The 24,248-nt window shown below is 38.2% G+C and overlaps 1 protein-coding gene across 1 annotated transcript in view; it reads left to right on the top strand.

The window, feature by feature from the left end:
- Positions 1-9,094: 9,094 nt before the first annotated feature.
- Positions 9,095-24,248, top strand: part of LOC131686773 (dendritic arbor reduction protein 1-like) — a 375,114-nt gene continuing 359,960 nt past the window's right edge. Inside the window, exon 1 of the mRNA XM_058970758.1 lies at positions 9,095-10,063. Coding sequence (XP_058826741.1) covers positions 10,010-10,063 — 54 coding nt within the window. The 5' untranslated portion in view covers positions 9,095-10,009. The remainder of the gene's footprint in view (positions 10,064-24,248) is intronic.

Here is a 24,248-nt window from a genome sequence, read left to right as displayed (position 1 = left end):
GGATAGTCCCCGAACACCCTACTCCGACCGATAGTTCTCCGACGAAGGAATTTTTCCCGACACCAATACTCGTTCCCTTGAGCCATTTACCTCCCAGCCTTATCGAGATCAACTCGGATATTATCTGTGCGGTGAACTATCCTACTCCGACTGAGAGTTCCCCGACAGCGGAGTTTCTCTCGGTAACGATGTCTTTTTCGTGATCCAATTAGCTCCCATTTTTGTCATGATATATTCGGATAGTCTATGGCAATGAATCTACCCTACTGTGAATTCCCCGGTGGTAGATTTTTCCAGATACCGGTATTACACTAGCGGTGGATCTAGCTTACTCACGAGCTACCCGATATGATGTCGAGGTCGGTCCGGTGATTCCGGTGAAGCCTGACTTCCGGTTCACTGACGCCCCGACGACCCGAACCCGGTCCTACGTCGCGTACTACTCAACGGTGTCTACATCGAATTTTTCCCCAAACCCGATCTGTGGTTTCATGGCGGCGTTCTAACCGACGGCGCTACTTTGTTGGTTCCTTCGGCACTTTCTCTGCTGCTCGGAGAGTATATCGTAACCACTCTGTTGACAGCATCCCAGATATGGTCGCTGTGGCACATCTCTTCGACAATATTGTTAACTAACACACCAGGCATCCCGAACAAATGAAAAGCCCATAATGCCTCCATACTCATGGCCCATATTCGCCCCCTCTGCGTGGTGCAAGGTGTTTTGATAGTGTTTGAAATGGGTTCAAACCATGAAAACATCATTACCATGGTCCGGAAGATCCCATTTTAAAACCATATTCTGGTGTATTTTTAGGGTTTTTAAGATCATTTCATGGTTGTAAAATTTGACGCGGACCATATTCATGGTATTTTTATAGGGTTATATGGTGTTTAAACCCATGAAAATTTTCTTGGGATACCCTTTAGATCTTCTTCAAAGACCACATGTTCCGGTATCTCTTGCACGTTCACACACTCCGGGCAAAGGGGTGACGATGCATATCCAAACCAATGCAAGGACCTTCAGAAGCATCCGTGCCTAAACAAAAACTGCGTCAAATAGAAATTCATCTCTCTATGCTTCCTATGTACCCAATCCGACACATTTAGGATGAGTAGGTGGGTCCGCCTTCCTCTCTCCGTGTTGTCCCAACTTAGCCAACGAGTTCGGAACAGTCTCCTTGCATTCCGCTGGTAGCATTCCACATTCTCAACCAGAGTGATGCAGATGGGGATCATCCCGGCAATTACGCATACCACTTCCGACCATATCGTTCTGTACGTACTCGCGTCACGAACATCCATTAGGCGAGGCGTGCTTGGCAGCTTCGTCCGCTTCCGCTTTGAGTTCAGTGCAGCAGCCCAGGCCGGTATGCCTTACATCAGTATTGAGGATGAGACACCCGCCAAGAGAGGCCTCATGTTTCGTATTGCTCCTTCAATGTTCGGCATGATCCTTGCCAGTACATTAGATGTCTTCGTTGTCTTCTTACATACATAGTCAATATGGCTGCTGTAATTGAACCGATCGTCGACCATCACACCCAGATGCTTCAGCTCACGCAACAATGGGATTCAGCATCCCCCGACGCTGATCACGACGCGCTGAATTTTTTTACAGTTGCTGACCAGGACTACCTCCGTTTTGTTGTGAGCCAGCTGCAACTTGGTGTCAGCCATCCATGTTTCGACGATGCGTATTTTCTCTGCCATCAACATGTCCACTTTCTCAAAAGTCTTACCAGTTATCGCCAAGGCAACGTCGTCTGCAAAGCCGACGATATCAACTCTCGTAGGCAGTTCAAGTGTCAACACTCCGTTGTAAATTATAGTTCAGAGCGTTGGGCCGAGAATGGAGCCCTGAGGTACTCCCACCGTGACCCTAATCAGAACCTTGCACAAATAGTCCGGAACCCATATTTTGTGCAGCGCTACGACGTAAGGCACTCAGCTGGTGCTGTTGAACGCTTTCTTAACGTCGATCGTAACCACGGCGCAGTAGCGATTACCCCTACCCTTTTGACTGTGCGGGTGGAATCCACCATCGATATCCCTTTCCGGAACCCGTACTGCCTCTGCGAGAATCTGTTCACACTTTCAGCGTAGGTCGTCAGTCTGTTGAGGCTTACCCTTTCCAAAAGTTTACCAAGAATATCCAGCAGGTATATAGGCCGATACGATGCTGGATCCATCGCTCCGGGAAGTAGCCTTTGTCCAGGCATTTACATTCCTCCAGAAAAACGCATTGACTGCAATATTATGCAGCTCCATGTAGACTCTATAGAACGCATTTCTTCTCAGGCAAATGCAAACGATTCGATGATAGTCCTTGGTCCTGACTGCAGACTCTTTACTGATTCTTGGGTATTCAAACAGAGCGTTCAGATGTCGCTTTTTAAGTATGTAACTATTGAAGAATCGCGATACCAAACCGTCCCAAGAAACCCTATAATTCGCGTCGCTCATCGGATACGAGTCAACTTGCTTAAGAGCATCACCCTTCAGAGAAGCCCGTAAATAGTGGAACTTTTGAGCTCTGAACGTGTCATGAAATGCTAACCAATTTTCAAAATTTCCATCGAATTCCGGGAGATTTATTTGGGGTAAGCGCACGTAAGTATGTACACTGCCCAAACTGGTAACCGGGCAGCGATTGAAACGTTCGGTTGTGCATTTTGTGGCGCTTCGCGAGGCAATTTGCCAACCACCCGTACTTCAAAATACTTCTCCTCCAATTCCGCGCGCACTTGTCGATGTTGTTCAAAGTTCTCTTCGTGGTCTTCCAAAGCTTCAATTTCGCTCTGGATCTCTTCGAACTCGCCCCATTTTGCCTCAAGTTTTTCTAGCCGGAATCTTATTTGGTTTTCGTCGGGAAATTCGGTGGATTGAAGAAATTTCTCTATGTTGTTCCTGACGTGTAGCTTCGGCTTCATTTTTTTGCCCATTTTGCAGGTACCAGTCACCAGCAGATCGTAGGATGCGAAAACTGTTGCCTCCAAGAGAGAACCCCAGAGAAGTACCTTTGCAACGAGATTTGATTATTTGGACAGGTACTCACCTGGTGACCCTGTCCAACAGGCCTTGTATTCAAATCGTCAACAAACCGTAGGAGGTAAGAAAAACGGCTAGTGGGCCTGCCAAACAGGCTTTGTATGTTGTGGTAGAGTGCGAATTTCCAAGTGCCGTATCGTAGAATTTTAAATGCTTACTATAATATAACATCACAGAGAAGTACCTTTGCAAGGAAATTTGACCTGTTGAGCCAGTTCAATAGGCCTTGTATGTTTCCTGTCTCTCTCTCTTGAAACGATTTTAAGGAATGCCAGGTATCCCGTCCGAAATCAATCCTCTCTGACAAGCCCCTAGCAGTTGCTGTTCCAACAGTCCATGGAGTGTAAGCAGTAGTATATCTTGTGAGCCTGAACTGAAGGCCTTGTATATTGCACAGACAAAACAGCCGTTCTCACGCAATATGATCATTCAATCCAGCCAGAAGAGTAACTTGTCCGAAAACACTACAGGGATCACCAGCAAAATCAGAAAACTTCGACGTTCGGAAGATATTTATATATTTATATTTTTGGAAGCATTCGGCAGCCAATTCGAATCCAGGCATCCGTCCTTTGAGTTTGTCCAACAGGTATTGTATTGTTGTGTCCTGTCCAACAACGAAAGGTAATGGCTACTACAGTCTTTATGGAGAAAGTGGAGCAATGGCGTTTTCTATGAAGGTGCTGAAGCTTTCACGATGGTGGAATTCTTTCCATGTCAACAATGACTCCGACGCCGCGTCTCTTCCACGGAACACTATCCTGGTCACGGCACCAATGTTGTGACCTCGCCGTTTAGTGTTCCTGAAAAGCATGCAGGTAAGAAGTACAGTGGGATTCCGTTTTTGGCAACAATATTTTTTTTCAGTTGCCAAAACTGGAACCGTGCCAAAAATGCAGCCTTACTTTAAAAGGTTTTATTTTCAATTTGTGACATTATGAATGTTACAAGAACATCAATTATATAAGAATATGTGAAATGGAATGAAATAACAGAAAAAAATCTACAAATTTAACTTTATTCGCTATGCCCTAAAAAATATGGTAAATATGACTCCTATGTTTGGAAATAAAGTCAAAAGTGATATCCATTATTACACCAAAATGATCATTGAGCATTTTTCAAAACATTTACTATGAACAAAAATAATGTTGCCAAAAACTGAACCCATTTGTTGCCAAAAACGGAACTTTCTTGTTGCCAAAATGGATCATGCCAAAAACGGAACGTGCCAAAAACGGAATCTTACTGTATTCCCAGGCTGAGTTGGCATTAACGACACATTTTATTTAAACACTACGAATAACTACACTACATTTATTATCTATTTATACAAAAACTACATTAAGATTTAAATGAGTACAAGTGACCGGACCGAACGTGATGAAGACTGATTTTGGGGTGTTTAACCATTCTGACTCACTTTACCCTACTACCCTGCTGCTACCACTATCTGCTACCATGCAGTACTAGAGGGACAGTCACTGTCGCACACTACTCGCATCCTCACTTTTATGCTGTTTTGTTTTGTTTCGTCTTACTCTTTCCCTGCGATAGCTGTCAACAAAGTCAACAACATGATTTGCGGTGTTACCGGCCATTTCAAAACTACTTTACCGATTTCTTTTAAACTGCATACACATTGCATGTTAAAAATACCTAACCCCTACGTTGAGTTTTTGAGATAAATTTTCAATTAAAGTAAATAAATAAAAATTACTATTTTTCATGAAAAATTCCGCCATTTTTTGAATAAACGCCCCCTTAAATGAAAAATTATCTCAAAAACTCAACGTAGGGGTTAGGTATTGTTAACATACAATGTGTATGCAACGGTTGAAAGAAATCGGTTAAGTAGTTTTGAAATGGCCGGTAACACCGCAAATCATGTTTTTTTCAGAGACGTTGTACAAAAAGCTTCGTCACCGAGTCGTTTGTGGATATTTTTGCATAGAAAAATTACAGCATGTTGTTAAATTAATACACTACAATCAGGGCCCTCGAGAGCCGCGTCGGGCCCCAAGGCTTGTATTACTGCCGGGCCCTTTTAAACCTAAGTCGTCTGGTGCAGTATGAGTTAGTATCTCTTCAGCCATGAGAAAATCGTGAGTCCGTGGTTTCTATTAGACTCCGGTTGACTCATATTGCCACATCTACAGATAGCGTGCCAGACAGGCGAATTTCGACAGCTTCTTATTCCACGGTATCCAAATAGGGTTAAAGTGCCGCATAGTTACAAGTTTTTAAATTTGTGGGTATCAGGAATCAGTAGCGTCTGGCTCAAATGGCACATTCCCCATGTAGATCGGAGATTTGTGCCTTGTCATGAATTGTTTTTTCATCATTTCCCTGATGGGAAGGATTTTAGAAGTGGTAAGGTTAGGGGTAAGGAAAATAGGATCTGCAGGTGCTACAATAGCAGGAATAATACTTCCAACCCACGGAGGGATTTGGAATTTGTATTTTAACAGTGAGCGGATATATTTCGTTTCGCGAAACAAACGCTTCTGTTCCATTGATGGTCTGGAACATAATCAGCACGCTATGTCTAACATGGTGAAATTGTATGGTGTAAACATTGGCCATTAGGGTGGGACAAAAATTAGATTCCAGCTCCAAGCAACTTTTTAGGTTCCATTTGGGTCCTAGAACAACTGTGCAAATTCTTAACTCGATCCCAGAAACTATATTTTTGCGCCCACTGTTTTAAGTTTACATGGGACTTTATATGGGAAAATTAACTTTCACAAAATAATTCCTCCAGCAGTCACTCATTACTTCCTGAAAATAAATCGTTATGTGGCTTTTATAGGAAATTTAACAAAGAAACAAAGTCTCGAAAACCACGAACAGATCTGACGTTTGAGAAAAAAGTTATTAAGCAGAAACCGATTGATGCTCTGAAAATTGATAAAATAGTCATTTTTTCTAGCACCACTGCTGTTGGTTGACCAATTATACTCAATTTTGTTTTAAGCTTCTTTTAATGTGTCTAAACCATTTATCTATACTGTTTGGCAACTTCGCAAGAGATTTAAGAGATAAATTAAGGCTTCTTTTGTACATAATAAGAGAAAGTTAAAAATTTTGTATATAATTCGACCGTCGGCAGCAGTGATGCTATGAAAAGTGAAATTTTCATCAATCTTCAGGGCATCAATCGGTTTTTGCTTAATAACTTTTTCCACAAGCATCAGATCGTTTCGCAGTCTTCAAAACATTGTTTCCTTGATAAATTTGCTATAAAAATCAAACATCTATTTATTTTTAGGAAGCAACGGGCGACTCTTGGAAGAATTATTTTGAAAAAGACGATTTTCCCATACAAAATCCCATGTAAACTGTGAACCGTGGGCGCAAAAATATAGTTTCACCGATCGAGCTAAAAATTTGCAGAGTTGTTCTGGGAGCTAAATGGGACCCAAAAAGTTACTCGGAGCGATATTTCATTTTTTTCATATTACTATGTCCCCTATTGGCCATCTTTAGCTCCATTTGTACTTTTAACAATAGATCTTAAGGAACGTCTCGAAAAGTAAATAGGAATATATTTTGACCGCAATAGGCCACTTTCTGCTTGTAATCGTCACTCATTTTTTTCGACACAGTAGCTTGGAACATAATATTTTGCTTCTACTGTGCAGACAAAGCGACACATGGATTGATTTATTTGCTAGTAGCAGTGGAGCAGTTTTTGGATCTTGTTGTAAGCAAAATGAGAAGGCTGAAAATTCTCGTTTAAAATGATCAAATCAAAAAGAATTTCAATTTACATAAATAAGCTGTGAGAATATGTGGGACGCGACAACAATTTAGATACAGAACACAGTAAGCAGACGGAAATAATACAACTGTGAGTACAGTAGGCAATTGAGCACTGCTGCTGTTGCATAAGCTGAACTGATGTGATTTCTTTATTTCGCACATTATAATTGGGTTCTTATAGACATCACACGCATCTTTGGTGAGACCCAAAATCACCGTTCTATCTACACAATGCATTTTTAGAGGGAAAATACTAGTACGTGCTATAACAATACAAAAATATAAAATTTAACCATTTTATTCAACGGTTAGTTAAGCTCAGTCTATCTTCTCATCTCGCCCAGAGTAGAAACTAAAAATCGTTCCGCTATAGATACACAGTAAAAACGACTGCAGACGAATTGATTTTTGGAAATGTCCTGTAAGATCAGCTACTCGAGAAGTGAAACAATTACTAAACGTGCAGAGATACGCTTACATGAACTATCTCCACACACCCCTGACATCGTGATTAACAAATTGATGTCAAGATACGGAGAAGTGCTTTTCATAACAGCTGAAACTTCACATTTTCCCGGATGTCCCTAACGTTGTTCTTATGGTGAGAATGCTTCCGTACAAACCAACTCCTTCATACGTAACCAATATCTACGGCTCTGACAGGAACAAATATTCACTCAACAACAATCACGCCGACTATCTCCACGCCAACAACCAGCACAACCAGCAAAAAAGAGAACGTAGAAGAGGACGGATGCGTTTGTCCGTGCGCTCGCATTCCTGTTTGACGCTCTATTGCTTTCTTCGAACATACTTTGAATTGGCTTCTCAATATTTCGTAGTGTATTCCTCGATTCAAGTAATAAAACTCGCGTTTTTTTTTTAACTTGTACACAAAGTAGACAATTTCCTTAAGAACGTTTGTTTTAACAAATGTCAACTATCAAATAAAGTTTTCATTTTTTACGCTTCCATCATACAATAATTCAATAAGACGAATGATTACAAAGAATTACTATTGATATTTTTATTGCTCTTCTATGAATAACGGACGTGTTCGCCCATCTACCGGGTAAAAACGCGGGCCCCCAAATACGACCCGGGCCCCAGGGCAATTGCCCTGGCTGACCCCCCCTCTCATCGGGCCTGACTACAATGTACAAATGTTTTGATAAATTTTCTTCACTCAAAGCTCTAAAACAATTCGCAAAAGTTTTTTTGCGCTAAAACCTTTACCAACCCCCTCCCCCCCCCCCCATAACTGAATCTAAATATATTGTTCAGATAGTAAGTTGAATTTGAAACAACCCGGTAAATTATATTCTTGCGATATAAACTGCATATGAACAAAAAATATTTTTTTCAACCACGTCGAGTCGAGTCTGTCATCTGAAAAGAAACAATTGCACAATTAAATTTAAAAATAACAATAGCTGTATAATACTCACGTTCTGTTATAGCTTGGGGATGCTTAAATTACCGTTTACTGGCATCGATTGTTGGTTTGTTGCAGAATTGCTATCACGATGTATATATGTATGTGTTTCTTAATCTGGTAAAAAAAAGTTGAAACCATTAGAATTTAAAAAAAGCCAGCAATGCTGTGAAACATCCATATCCGTTTCAATTTACAGGTGTTGCCCAATAAATCGCATGTACCAAGTTGTTAATCAAGCAATTAATGCTGATTCACTGCCGTTCAACATGACAAACTGACTCAAATTCTCTCGAATCAGACACGACGAGTTTTTATGGTGCTGCATTATTTTCTTAGATTTCACTCTGATAAATTTGCAGTAAAATTTTATCATAATGTGCTAGTGCATTACCGTTTCACCCAGAATACAACTATCAAAAATGAAACACTAGAAATAATAGGTTCAAACGAGGCAGATCCACTTTCAAGTACCAACCACCCTTGTCACCGTACATTTGCGGGGGAAGACGCGTAGAATCATTACGATATCACCGGCACTGATGGCAAAACATAATGCATGAAGTTTCTTTCGAAACTAGAGCCGTCTCACTTCGACGCATGCCAGCGCTGTGAGCGGCGAAACGGACTGATTCTTTCTACGAATACCGCGAAAAAGAGACATCCAGAACGGTACACGTTGAACAGGTAAACGTGGGTCTCTTTTTGATTGAACACTTTTAGCCGCCGCCGCCGCCGCCACGACGTTCACTTTTACTGAGTCGATGTTCATCGCGCTCGGGACGGACCTACGGGCTGAGTGCGGCGGCTTGCTGGGACTCAGTGTCGTGTTGACTATCGGTGAGTTAATACGTGTCTCTGGAAATCGTATTAACAGTTTCGCGTTGACCTAGACTCTCAATCTAGGCTCCGTGGCACAGTTTTTTCCTGCTTCGAAGAGGTTTGTGCATTGTGGTGGCGTTTAAATCTCATGCGCTTCTCGTTCGCTGTTGTGAGGGAGTTGACACTCACATCTTCCCACGCATCCGCACTCGCGGTCTGGTAGTGGAAGTGTTGCCGGTGGTGATAGTGTTCAGGAGGAAGAACCCTTTTGGCGCGTTTCTAGATCAAGGCGGTCAAACCAGTGAGTGTAATTAATTCGGCCACGGTAAGCCGAATCTCGCACCGGTGTTTAAGTGTGAATACTTTATGCTCAACTATGCTGGCGTGAGTTTGAGGTGTCGACCGATTGATCGATTTAGTTCCGGCAATTTTCAACGATTATTTAGGATTCAGTATGCGCATGGTGAGGGAAGGTAGCAGTTTTTTCAATATCGGAACCATTGTGTGACACCTTAGAAATTGTGAATTGAACAGTGAAACGAGCCGGTGATTGATAGTATGTAATACTTTTTGGGAGATTGTTCGAAACAGAGGAAAAAAACAGTGAATGTTTGAAGCTTTGTTATGTAATTTAACGCACTGATGATAAATGGAGTCAGATAGAAACCACGCGGGGGTCCATTAGATGATAATGAATATAGTGCGATAATCGTTGGAAACGTTGAAGAACCAGGGAGAGCTAATTGGAAACAAGCGAGGATTTGAATGCCCTATGTTCCCAAGTGACAAGTGCTGGAAGTGAGAACAATTGTGTTCAAAAAAGGATTTACATTGTGTGTTGGTTGAGAAAAGACACTCCACTCCAAGCTGCGTAGTGCTGAAAAGGCGCAGCTTGCGGAAGCGAACTTGGGTACTGGCTGCGGTTCGACTTTTATGGATACAATAGGTGATCAAATCGTGCCTTCGCCAAGCTTTTGGGTAATGCAGGTTAGTACAATTTATCGCAGATAGGATATTGAAGGTGACATAGCAGGTCGAACTACGTTTCAGTGATCATTCTATTACCTGTCAAATATGAAAATTTGGATTGCGGAATATGTGTGGATTGCTATTAGTCTTACTAACTTAGTATGAACCGCAATCATGTTGGAGTTGCCGCATCTGGATCCGACTGATAATGTATGATAAAACAGTTTCACAATGAATATTAGTTTTATTTTCACACCACCACACATATATCGATACTAAACAATTCTCATTGTTTAGTATCGATATATGTGTCGATTATTATGACTCTCAGTCATAATAATCGACTATCAGAAACATCGAGTGGTATGAAAATATTGTGCTGTGCTGAGACCCTTGCTTCTGATTCCACTTAAAGTAAATCCTCCCGTATAAAAGACATCTCATAAATTATTTTCATTATTTTTAATATTATTTTCGAGAATTGATCTATGGTCTACTGCCCTCCCCAAGGTTGAGGGATTTGATGGTATTGCAAACATCATCAAGCATATTGCGTGCATCAGTGCTACAGAACCTCTGACAGACAATTGCTTTAAGATGGTTATTGCATTACGCCTAGATAGTGGTGCATCGAGGAGACCGAGAGGGCTTATGCACCTTTTTATGTTACGGGTCGACATGGAGTGACTTTTGCTGTGTGCTTTGTTTGCAAACATTGTTCCACAATTTGATGTCGGTATTCGTGGACGGGGTTCACAGTGGGAGTCATTGTGTGTCCATTTATCGGTCGACTTCATCATCGTGCATAGACTAAATAAATTAATTTAATAAATACATAAGTAGAAAACAATTAGTTGACGTTTTGTAATAATCGTAGTTTTTCGTACTAGTGTATAATTGTTATGTACTAGTCGTATGTCTATTTGTGTATGTGTTCGTCTGAGTATTTGTGACATTTGGGTCAGGGAATGGATGCGGAACTGGCGTATAATACTTCCGGTTTTCAATTTGCGCATTTGGTTCTATTCATCCGGAAGGTGGGATTATATAAATTAGCGTATAATGAATTTACCGACGCACGTGAATCATCCATTCCCGGCCAGCACAGCATGATGAAAGTCTAACACAATGCAATTGTCGTTAATGGTAAATATGCAACATTTGCTGCGTTTATCGCATGTTACATGTGTTTTGAAGTAGAATGCTTCTAACGTTTCAATTTAGGGGTGTCTTTTCAAAAATGTCTGCTGAGATATTTTCCCCAGTTTTCAAATGCGAATAACTTTCGTTGTACTGATCGAAATCGCTATATTTTTGCACTATTTGATCGGAAATATGTGCACGTATATTGTATTTGATTCTGTAAAATGTACGTCTATTGTAGATAACGAAAATACTGTATTTTGTAAAGGTGGTAATTATCTGCGCTGATTCAACCAAGCAGCGAGCGTTGCTAGGAATGCCTCTTTGTCAACCAATGAACTTCGCCAGACACATAAGAAAAAGTTCGTCAGTTTGCTTTCTGACCTTGTAGTACGTTACGTTTTGTGTCAGATCAAACTCTTCGGTTGGAATATATTCAATGATTACCATCAGGAAACATTCCATCCAATGATGCACAGGCGTGCCAGTTCAATGCATACAATAATCAGCACACATCGCAGGATTCTGTTTCTCTTTTTTCGGAGTTCAATAAACGGTTTGCAAGTGTGCGCGTGCGAAGGTGTGGTTGGGTGCGAGATACCCCGCTCTCTTGATCTTTAAATTATGCGTGGCGGACTCAGATAAATTCATCATTTGGTTAATTTTCTTTTGGCAAGCGGTAGTGCGATTGACGATTTGATTAGCAGATGATAATGATTTACTTATTGATTTTACTTGTTTCCCAGTTCAAAAAGTGAAATGCTCCATTAAAAGTTATGTAGTGGCACTACATTCGTTGTTGGTTATTATCATACGTGGCAATTGCAGGATTATTGCATGCTATGATACCGGCTTGGTGAAGGTTTGAACATAGTATGTATACGGCATTCGTCTTAACTCTGTAATGCTGACATTCCACGTGCAAATGCCCTTCTGCAGGCTCTTAACTATAGAGTGAGTTCAATTTACTGTAAGTCCAAAAACTATTTGTTATCCGATTTGGCCCTTAATTTACATGTCATTCTTTAAAGTGGCCTATTTCTAAAAAAAAACAAGTATAATAAAGATTCCATTTGCACAAACGCATCGCAAGTGATTTATGTGAATGTAATATAATGAAATGTAAAATACACCCCATAAGAAAATATAATCATAACTTAGCTATAGACCATCAATTGAGAGAATTTAATTAATAATATCATTTATCCAACATTTTACTCTGACATCACAATCGCTTTGCAAAATATTCAGGAACATGAAAAATATTCAATTTATCAAAATCATTATAAATTGCTCTTTGAAAAATAGGCAGGGCAAAACGCACCTGTGCGGTAAAATGTACCACAACAACGCGGCACAATACATCATAACAAATATCGAAATAGCTGATTTTAATGCAGAAGGTAGCAAAAATTGCAGCATTCGAATTAACAGCCTAAGTGTATTCTACTTCACTTCGGTTATGTCACTGACATTATCTACCCATCTTCTTTCTATTCTACTTCATTAGTCTGTTTCTTTTGTACATCTATTAGTTTGCTTTTCTATACACTTCTAATCAAGCTCTTTGTTCTTTTTTTTCTTTATTCGGCATGCTATGATTCCTTTTATTAGTATATACCTACTATACGCTATCTATACTCATATAGTTACAAACGCTCGTGTCCTTCACGATAACACAAACCTGGCCACAAACGCGACCATACAATTGCAATAATCCACTCATACTTACGCCCGCGATTTCGCCAACATGAAAACACCCCGCTAGTTAAGTAAACGTAACACCTTTAAACTTCCAAATGTGGTCTCAAACATTAACCCACCAATCGCGCGGTCATGAAACGATCATGTCCAGAAGTCTTTCCTCGGCTCTAGCGGTCTGGACTAATGCCTCATATTCACTAAACAACACGTTCCATATTCACTAAACAACACGTTCCAGATTCACGGTCCGCGCGCGATCATTCAAGAACACACGCTACATCATCATAAAATCGAAATAATACACGCTAAGTCACATACACGTGACAAACACGTTAGTATACAAATGCTTCAGCCCTTCGCGACCATCCACGGCACCTACACCCGTGATCTCGTAAACATGATAACATTCCGGTGATAAAGTGAATGTCTCAGCTCCTATAAATTTTCAAACGCAGTCTCAAGCGTGAACGTAAAAACTCCCGCACTCGCACGATAATGAATCGGTCACTTCCGGATGTTTCTATCCTTGATATCAGCAGACTAGGTCCATGCCTTCAATTGATCCAATTAAAAAAGAAAGCTCTCATATCCACTGGACAGCACGTTACATCCAAGCACACAGGCGAATATGCGAAAGGCACACGGTTTTAAAATATAATTTATTCTTGCGAGCCACATACACATTAGCACACGCGACATACAAACGCACACGCAATCGAACACGTTAAGGCACAAATGCTCGAGTGCTTCGCGATAATACACGCGATCGCGAAGTCCCAACGCCCGCACATAGCTGAACCGTACAATGAATATAACATTCAGAATCATGGCCCGCTACAATTGGCCTAAAGCAGTGTTTTAGTGGGCGCCATTTGCCTGTTCCGTCCGCAAATTGTAGTATGTGAACATAGCTCTATAGCTCCTGTAGGACAACTCTCGAAAAAAAAAGAATTGATCTATGGTCTGCTAGAATATAAAAAAAATGTCAATTGGTATGTTAATAACAAAATATTATTTGTCAATAAATTCATTTAATCGAATAGATGTAATTAAATCTATTGGTATGCCACTTATTCAAGATTTTGGTTATAACATGTCGCAGTGGGTTTAAAACTTGATGTTGAGTTATAAGTATCCAAAAGACGTTGCAGGAATTAATCTTTTATTTCGACAAACTTTGCAGCTGATTTTTAGTGTACAGAAAAGTTATATTTGCCCCGGGGCCCTTTTTCTATTTTGGGGCCCGAATTTTTAGCTGAAAGTAAATTTGGATGATTGAACTATGGGCGAAAAATTACGGTATTCATAGAATAGAATTAACAACAGTAATTGTAGTTTCTTTGTATTCATTCGCCTTATTAAATGGTGAAAGCGGGAAAAAAATGTGAAAGACATTTAAATATAATACCTTGAAAATTTGTGCTCTTTAACTTAATTTGATATATGACGTTTGTTAAAACTAACGTTCTTAGGAAAATTATTTATGTTATGTACAAAGTAAGAAAAACGCGTTTTTATTGCTTGAATTGATGAAACACTCAGCTGCTTTTACACAAGGCTTTCCGTGGTGCAGTGTCTGCTAGAAAAATTTGCACATTGGAATCTGCCCTTGGTTCATGACCAGTGTTGTCTAATTAAATGTCCTATTTTCGGTTGATTTGCATAAAATGGTTATGTATGAAGAAATTGGTTTGTTCGGATGCATTCTCACCACAGAAAAAAAAAACTTTAGGAACCCCCAAGAAAATATTTTTACCATTTTTTTGTTAACCATTTTTGAGTCAATTTGTCAACAGTTGTTACGGCATTTAATTAGCAAGGGACTGGAAGGTGAAATATATTTTTCAATATTAAGAGCCATAGTACTCAAGGGAGAGCAAGGAGTTAAAGGGAGAAAGTTTAGAAAAGCGTGGAAGGATCATATATGCAAGCTTAGAGCTCACCGGCGACTTAACTTTTTGTCTGTTACCGTAGGAGTCAGGATCTTTTGGAATTAGAAATGCGAATCACCTGAGTCTACGGCATGTCCGGACAAGCACAATAGTCGATAAAATAAAATCACTCAGGCAGGCAATTGGTGAGGGAGCAAATAAAACAAAACTGGCTCATTCAATGAGTTTCAACGTACTATGGCTCTCAATATTGAAAAATATACTTCATCTTCCAGTCCCTTGCTAATTGAATGCCGTAACAACTGTTGACCAAAAAAAATGTTCCTAGATGGAATCCACTTCTCCGTATCTTGACATAAATTTATTAATCACTACGTCAGGAGTGCGCGGAAATAAATCATGTAAGCGCACCTCTGTAGAGCCGTTGTTTATATACTAGGATGTTGTAGATAACGTTGCCGTATTCGTTGATGTGTTGTATGTTGCTTCGCGAAACGAAAGATTGTATTTCGTTTATGTTTGATACGATGTATTCGCAGGATGTTAGCTTCTGCCAGTTTGAGCACAATCTGCACTTTTAGTGATTGTTTCACTTTTCGAGTAGCCGATCTTGCAAGACATTTAAAAAATTCAATTGCAACATAATACATCTGCAGTGCGGAACGATTTGTAGCTTAGATTCTAGGCGAGATGAGAAGGTAGACTGACTTTAATTAACCGTAAATTAAAATGGACATTCATTTTTTTGGAGCACGTTAAATTAATTTTCCCATGAAATGTATTGTATTGAGATAGAACGGTAATTTTGGACCTCGCAAAAGATGCTTGTGATATCTATAAGAACCCAATTGTTATGTACGAAATAAAGAAATCACCATTGTTCAATGTAGCCCCCAGCGCCAGCTGTCGGTTTGCCCGCTGTACTCGCAGTTGTTTTCTTTGCGTCTGATTCCTAATTACTACGTGCGGTGTCATTATTGTTGTCAGTTACTACATGTTTTCAAAACCGACTCCTACATTAGATGCTTCTCTTTGTTTTTCTCAAAAAAAACCTGCATTATGGTTATGATTAGAAAGTTTTTCTTGGATTCAATATGAGATGAACTTATTCAAATTGAAAATCTTTTTGATTTTATATTTTTAAACGAGATTTACGAGCTGCATCTGCTTGTTTATTTTGTTTATTGCATTTTCGTTTTGGGATTAACGGAACTGATTACATTGAACATGCAATGTAATCAGTTCAGTTAATCAGCCGTATATTTGCAAATTTGTTGACTAGTACTATAAAGATATAGACTGGTGTTCAAGGTTAGACTTTTTTGTGACGTAATTGACATTAGCGGTAGGCTCCACAGAGCATTAAATTTTAGAAATTGTGTATCTTTGTTCAGCTAATTGCCACTTGGTCAAATCTCCTCATAAAAGCTTGGGCAAGTCTCCCAAAAATAAGTTCTTAAATTCAACGTCTTGCTAGTTTTATAAACAGCTATTTCACTATTCCGGTTAATGTAGAATCATTTCACCACTTCATGAGGATTAACATGGTATTTGAGTTCTATAAAAAAGTTTAATTACTCTAGCACATTAATTACTCTAGTCCATACAAAGTTTTATGAAGAAATTCCATTATTTAATTATTAATTTAAGGTGCGAAGGATTCAATGGAGACAAAACTAGTTTTATTATTTATTTTTCTGTAGATATTTTGTGAGGAATACTAACGACTGTTGGTGAGGTTCCTTTTTAGGGGTTCTGTAAATATATACCCACGGCTTCCTCAAGCTCACGCAACAAACCGCGTTAAATAAACGAATTGACAAAAAGTATCCCTAACTCATTGACGATATTTCATTACAGTGAAGACCCGATTTTATCAGCTCCCGATATTGTTTACGATTTTATCAGCTTTTTGTCCCGATTTTGTCAGCCTCATATGAAAATTGTTGATTGGAAGTTTGATGGTCTCTGCAGACGAACCAAATTGAATTCGAGTAAATCCTTTCTTGAGCATATTTTTCTTATCTTAGAGATTCGAAATATACAAAAATAAAAAAATTATTTTTTATATATTTTGCACTGTTGAGAAAGGGTTATAAGGCTAAAACTAGCGACTATAGAAGAATACTTTAAAAGTTTCGGTTTATTAAAAAGAAAGAAAAATATATGTCCCGATTATGTCAATGTCCCATGTTTTATCAGTCTAAAATTAACCAAGGGGCTGATAAAAAAGGGTTTTCATTGTATCAGATTACGCACAGCATTAATGTTTTATGAATCAAAAACCTGTTATGGACGACCTTTACAAATATCCGTCCCTGCCCTAGTAACAATTGTGGTTTTATGATAGTTTTATAGCCACTGATAAAACTTAGATTGCACTTGTAGCGTGCTAAAAAACTTTAATTGTTACTTGGGTGAGCTACACTATTTTCAAACACCGACTCTCGATAGTGCCTTATCTCCAAATATTCATTAGTTCATTAATGCACATATTGACTCAATTTCTCACCATTTAATTAAATTAAATTAAGCCGCTTTAAACACACACTAAACAGTGTCTCATATGGACAAAAATATCAAACTTCTCGACGATAAAGTAAGATTTGACGACATCAAGGTTGTTCATTCCCGAAGCATATGGAGCAGCCCACGAATGTGTAGAGATTTGTACTGCGCGAGCAAAACAAACAGGACATTTCAAGTGAGCCGTTTGATGCTTGTAACGGGTTGACCTAGAATTGAAATATGTAGGTACCAATCAACTAGTAATATTAAATTCCTCTAACAAGATCGCCACAGCCCTAGCTTTCAATGCAGAACTGACAGCAATCCGCGTTACTTGAACTCAACTGTAAGCTCACCACGGTTTTCATCACTGCAGTCGTTGAGTCATCACTCACAGACAAAATGGTGCCCCAGAGCAGTAATCACTCATCCGGCACCAACCCACGAGCGGAGTCTCTGCCCCAACCGACCCGAGGACTTGTGTATTAAAGTACGTACGCGAAAATTAGTAGGTACAGAGCACACATGCAACCAGTGAGCGGATCTTGAAATCAGAGTCAGAAACTTCTAAATTCAGTTATAAGTGGTGCTTTCCAGTGCCTAACCGCGTAGGTACGAGGGCGTAAAATTTATGAAATCTCTCGTCAAACGGCAGTATGTAGTATGCACCTTTTTCGCCATTAACCAAAGTGTCGATGTTTTCTTTGTTTACGAGCCCGGTGGAAATAAATTAACACATTAATTCCAACCCACCGCCGGCAAATCATTTTCCAACTCATCAACATATGCCTCCGCTGGATCTGTGTGAGGAAGATGCTCCATCATCACCATTTTTGGTTTGGAAACGTTGCGTATATCGTTTTCCCATGAATCGATTAATAAATTATATTATTGTAAAAGATAAGTTTTCTTGCATGATTGAACAAACCGGAAATGAACGATATTCAGGATGGATCATTTTTCCGTGCGATTGACTTTCTCACTGTTTCCTTCTAACGTACCGACCGAATAAATCAAATAGCACCCTTCGGTCAACCTGTTGAACGGAATGTGTTCCCCTCTTTGAATTAGTCCCGAAAGGGTGTCACACTCTAATGGCCAGAAAGCGGAAACTTCCGGTTTCAGTATAACCTTACCCCCATCCAGATCATTGAATGCACAATTACCGAATGAGTAATAACCGCGAGACGTTCCGATTCTACCGTTTCTCCCCCTAAAAGGTACTATATTCTGTATATCGGGCCAGGACGGAAAACGTGGGAACCAGAACTTCTTCGTCATATCCACACCGCTGAGCAGAACTTCGCACTGCTGATGATTGCAATCGAAATTCAATTTATGGTTGACATGCATATTTATTCTTTATGTCATAGCAGAAGGAGTGTGAGGTTGCTGCAGGAGGCTCGAGGAAAACAAATAATTAATCAGAGACGTAGTCGTAGTCACTGTCGTCTAGATGCAGTGTGTGATTTGACACAATTACGCCAAATGTTTGTTGCGCGGGGGAATATCTCGCAGCAGGCCGGATTGAGACGCCTCTTCATAATTGTGCGGTTGTACGCTGCTGCTACTGCTGATGCCCGAAAAAGGTATAGGTATCTGGCTGTCTTATACTGCGAAAAGCGTTGCATCTAAGCGAAATATAATTAATGTTATACACCATATTTTTACAGCAAGACTTACCGATAATAAGTTAAAGGGATCCTGTACAAAAAATGTATACATCGAAAAAAAAGTTGTGTCATTTTTTACAAAATACAAAAATTATGTTAAAAATGTAGGTTACAAAAAACCAACTTTTTTAGTTTTTTGTCAACAAAACCCTTAAAAGAAAGGAAACATTTCAAATGTAACTGCACCATGGAAAAACTATTAGTAAAATAGTTTTCTGGCAATAACTTTATACATGTTTCAAATTTCATACTATTTCACAGCCAAAACTTAATTTTATTATAAAATATAAAGTGAAATGCCATTTTTAATCAAAATGCTTTTAGCTAAAATCTTGCAAAATGTGATAGTTTTTGGGGTATTTATAATTTTGTTTTAACAAAAACAGTTATTTCGCCAAATTATGCCCTTTCTAGAAGTTATTCCCACCAACTACTATACACACTCAAATATTTACCATTTTAAACACAATTTTTTATGTGTTTGCATCATGAAGAAGCTATCGGTATAAAAGTTTTCCTAACATCAACTTTTAGCATATTATTACATTTCTTATAAAAGAAATGTATGGAATTCGCTCAAACTTTTAAGATGTTTACCGAGACCCTGAGGCCGAGGCCGGATTGGAAAGAAAACACGTCCTGATAGCAGCATACACGCAGCTTCAAAGCTGTAATATATTGTATAAGGTTTCATTTGGTTTAGAATATAGGTTATGCTGACATTTTCGTTTTCTTCTTCCGGGCTTATCCGAAATAAATTCCTTTTTTATCTGTGTTCGTAGTGTCCTAGGTTTTTAAGTTTAATAAATTCATTAGGTTTAAGCTAGATTTTATTGAAGAGAACTTTCCCTTCTTGCAAATCTGTGATAATTAGCGTGAACTATTCAATTAGCCGTACTATTAGCTTTAGTTTCTACAATAGGTAATAAATAACAGTTCACAGCATAAGGAAAATCTGTGTTAATTTATAATTACCTCGTTCTGTTACAAATTCACTTTAATTAACTAGAATTAAAGCAACTATAATTAAAGTTTAACTACGACAGCTTACTGATTTTCTTATTGAATCACTGCAATGACAAGCAACTTACGGATTGATCACGTTGTTTCTATGCTCCATCTGACAGTTCAGCCCTCGAGGGTATGTTCTGACGTTTGCGCAACTGACGTTTATGCTCGCTCGAATCGACAGCTCCGGGTGGTACTGAACTGAACTCATCTGTCTGTTGAACGAATCTGCCCTGTGGTTTCGTGACAATACCAATAGACTCAGTTCGACAATTTCAGACAATATCTGTGTGTGTATAACGAACAAACTCTCATTCGTGTTTCTCAGCAATGGCTGAATCGATCTTATCCAAAACAATTTCAAATGAAAGGCCTAACACGCTGACAGAACGCTATTAATTTGTTTTTGATTCTCATGTTTAGTTTCCAAGATTTTGCATTTGATTTGATTAGTTTCCAAGATATGAATGTTTAAATGTGTAAAAACCTGTACTAATTCACCTAGTGCACAATTGTGCCATTCTCATTTGTCCAAACTACGATTCCATGGCTGGTTATGTTTAATATAATGGTGGAAATGTCTATTGCATATTCAGTACGATTTGCACATATATGCAATGAAACACTTGAAACCAGCGGCGGATGCAATGGATCCTGACTCCGTCGAAAATTTTCAACTTGTTAAGAAATTTAAAATTGGTTTCAATTTTAAAGTTATTTCAAACTCAACATCATTCCAAATCAAATTTTTCACTTCTTTTTAAATTTTAAATGTTTATTCCGGATCCACCCCTGTTTGAAACATATATATATATATATATATATATATATATATATATATATATATATATATATATATATATATATATATATATATATATATATATATATATATATATATATATATATATATATATATATATATATATATATATATATATATATATATATATATATATATATATATATATATATATATATATATATATATATATATATATATATATATATATATATATATATATATATATATATATATATATATTATTTAATTAGCTTAAGACACATTCCACGCACTTGTATCGCTTACCTCATGAAAATAAATCTGCTAATATAAGTAAAAGTTGTTCTGAAATATGTCGGTATAGGTTTAAGGCTCCCAAATCATAGAAATATAGAAAAAAATTTAAAGAATTTTATGACGCTCGTCAAACCAGTAATACATTTAAGACTCGTTTTTAATAATTGAATATATTTTCCCGTACCACACGGGTATGTTCGTAATAAAATTAATTTGGAGTAATCTTAAATGCCATTTTATTGTATACATATTGTACAAAGATTTCATCTTTGGACGCAGATTTTTTGAGTGAATGGATTGCCGGATAAAAGGGGGGGCAAATATTGACCATTTTTGCGTTGTCCCCTAACGCAAAAATCATGTTTTTTTCAATTTTTCACGAAAACAATGCACGATATCTATGAAATATTTTCAGAAGCTATTAGTAATCATCAATACCTTTCTAAAAATGTGCTATTTGTATATAACAAACTTTGAAATCGTTCTTTCATAGGGGTGCATTGAAGTGTTGTCCCCTAACGCTTTCCGTTACAGTACGGTAAATCCTTCTGCAGAGATGCTTTGGGAGCCTACAGAACAGGATATAGACATAAAAGATATAAGCAACCTATTTCAGAAATAGCGCAGCCATGCAGTGGTATGAGTGGTCTTAGGGGTGGAAAGAGAGAGAGAGAGGAGGGGGGGGGGGGTGGTTATGCTATTAAGGGGAAGGTCTACCTTATAATATCGGAAAATAATCGAGTTTTTTTACATCTATCAATGGATAAACTATCTAAGGATAAATCAACAATTTCAGAACAGGGTTCAAAGATATGGAATGGAACGCAATATGCCAAACAAGTATGAGAGCGCACGGAAGAATTTGGTCATAGCGAATAACACTCCCTTGTCCTCCTTAAATATTCTTTCAAATTGACAGGATAACACTGTTCAACACACGCTCGGGGAGCAGAACGAAAAAAAATGGCGAAAGTTTTGGGCCCCAGGAAACCCCTGGTGAAAATTTTTTTGAAAAGAATTGGAACCGGGCTTCACAGTTTAAAACCAAAGTTTGTATGGAGAATTAGGGGTTTTCAAGAGGCAAGATATCAATAAAAATGGTCATCTTAAATTTTCGCATAAAGTCTTACATTAAATGCTTATTACATCGAAAGAGTAATCTATGCAACTTTTTAGCGCAATCAGACATCAGGGGGTGCGGTTTTTGAATATTGTTTTCATAACATATTCATAATATATTCATAATATAAGAAAAAATCCAAAGGGGGGATCATGAAATGTTGAAAATCGAAAATTTGTTTTGTCGGAATATGTCTAAAAATAGCATAAAACATCAGCATCTAGTCTCAAAACAAACGAAAACCGCTGAAAACAAATTATAAATCTTTTTTAGATCCAAGGTCTTGGACATTTTTGAAAAAATGATTCGAAAATCGAAAATTTTACTGTAATGCCCAACGATTGAAAAAAAAATCCCATCGAACTAGGCTTGGTAGCAGCACAAATAAAAAGATGGCAGGGATTTGGGGTTGCAACTATCTCACCGTGAATAAATTTTTGAAAAAAAAAAATGGAACGGGACTTCACAGTTTAAAATCAATTTTTCGTGAAATTTTTGAAAATTTGCATCTTTTAAGTGAAAATGGACATTTTTGATCGAATTTTTCCAACGTATTGGGCTTGGGAGCAGAACAAATAAGAAGATAGCGGAGATTTACGGTTCCAACTAAATCACCGCGGAGAAATTTTTGAAAAATTATAATTATTGACCACGGAACAAACCACGGTTTGTCTTTTCGAAATTGAATTTCTTCTACATGAACCAAACATCGTAGTTTAACACAGCTTTTTAATGTTTTTATAGCACGTTAAAGTCAAAATTTTATCGAGGATGCGCATTTCTCAGAATTCGCAAATAAAAGATACAATTTCACGAAATTCTCCAGTTTTCTATCATTAAGATAATTCAGTGACAAGCCGGCCAGCTGACCCATAAGACCGCAATTGTGTGCAGATTTTTAACAATTTTTTTATACTGAAATGTATATGAATTTTCCAAAAGCTGCGTCTTTCCCTTCTTTTTTAAAAATCTCGTAAAACGGCTGCATTTTGATTAATTTCCGCAATCATAACTATTAAGTGTCTTCTTGCAGATCTATGTGTAGAAATGGTTTAACAAACGCCAGAGGTTGAACTGGAAGGGCGATATTCTATTTCGAAATCTTTACTTCAACCGTATTACTGGTTTTTCGCGACATTATATACAATATGTAAATATCATAACTGCTTGTCTGAGTATAATCGTTTGACAGTCTTACCTTTGCTGAGTTGCTTCAGAGTCACATTTGTTTATTTTTAACGCAACAAGAAAATAAATATTGAACCACCCTAATGACGTTTTTTGATCTGCCCTAATCAATAGTCAATTTTATTTTAAGATTTTATAATGTCAAAAAACAAAGTCAGCGCATTAAAATTGCTTGAAAAAACTTATTTGGTCAACAATATAAAAAAATGTTGAGTCACCCTAATAAACAGTTAATTTTATTTAATATATTTTCCGATGTCAATAATGTATTCAACTTACCAAAACTACTTGAAACCACCTTTTTCGAACCATTAGAAAGTGGCGATTGTGGTCTACAATCTCTTCTATACCGGGCCACACTGTGGTATGCGGTGTGGCCTGTTCTCAATCCATATTAATTTGATTTCTAAATGTCATTTGTCAAATACACATGAAGGTGAAAATAGAAATACATCTAGTTTGGCATTTCAAATCTTTGTTTTGAGTTTTTTACATGTCTAGAGGTAATATACTTCGCTTTTTTGAGCTTCAACAAATATTGAAGGTGATTGGGATGAGAGAGGGGTGGGTTTGATGAGGGTGAATGAGGTGGTCGTTTGAAGGGGATCTGTTGGGAAGCTTGATGGAGGGGCTTGATTATGGAAACTTGGAGGAGGATCGAGGGGCAGGAAAGGGTGGTTTGTGATGCGGAGGGAGGGGGGGTCAATCCCTCACCACATACCCCTAATAACGCCCCTGTTAAAATGCAGACAAAATTTGGCCCTCCGAGGTTATGGTAGCCATGTTCATAGTAATTGCACAACCTTTCTATATGAGAAAAGCAAACATGTGTCAAAGTCCTAAAAAGTCAATTTTCTTCAATTTTTTTCGAGATTATATTAAATCT

This window comes from Topomyia yanbarensis, chromosome 3, assembly GCF_030247195.1.
Source record: "Topomyia yanbarensis strain Yona2022 chromosome 3, ASM3024719v1, whole genome shotgun sequence".
Classification (NCBI taxonomy): domain Eukaryota; kingdom Metazoa; phylum Arthropoda; class Insecta; order Diptera; family Culicidae; genus Topomyia; species Topomyia yanbarensis.
The sequence above is the reverse complement of the archived record's forward strand: the minus strand, read 5'-3'. Positions and strand labels throughout refer to the sequence as shown.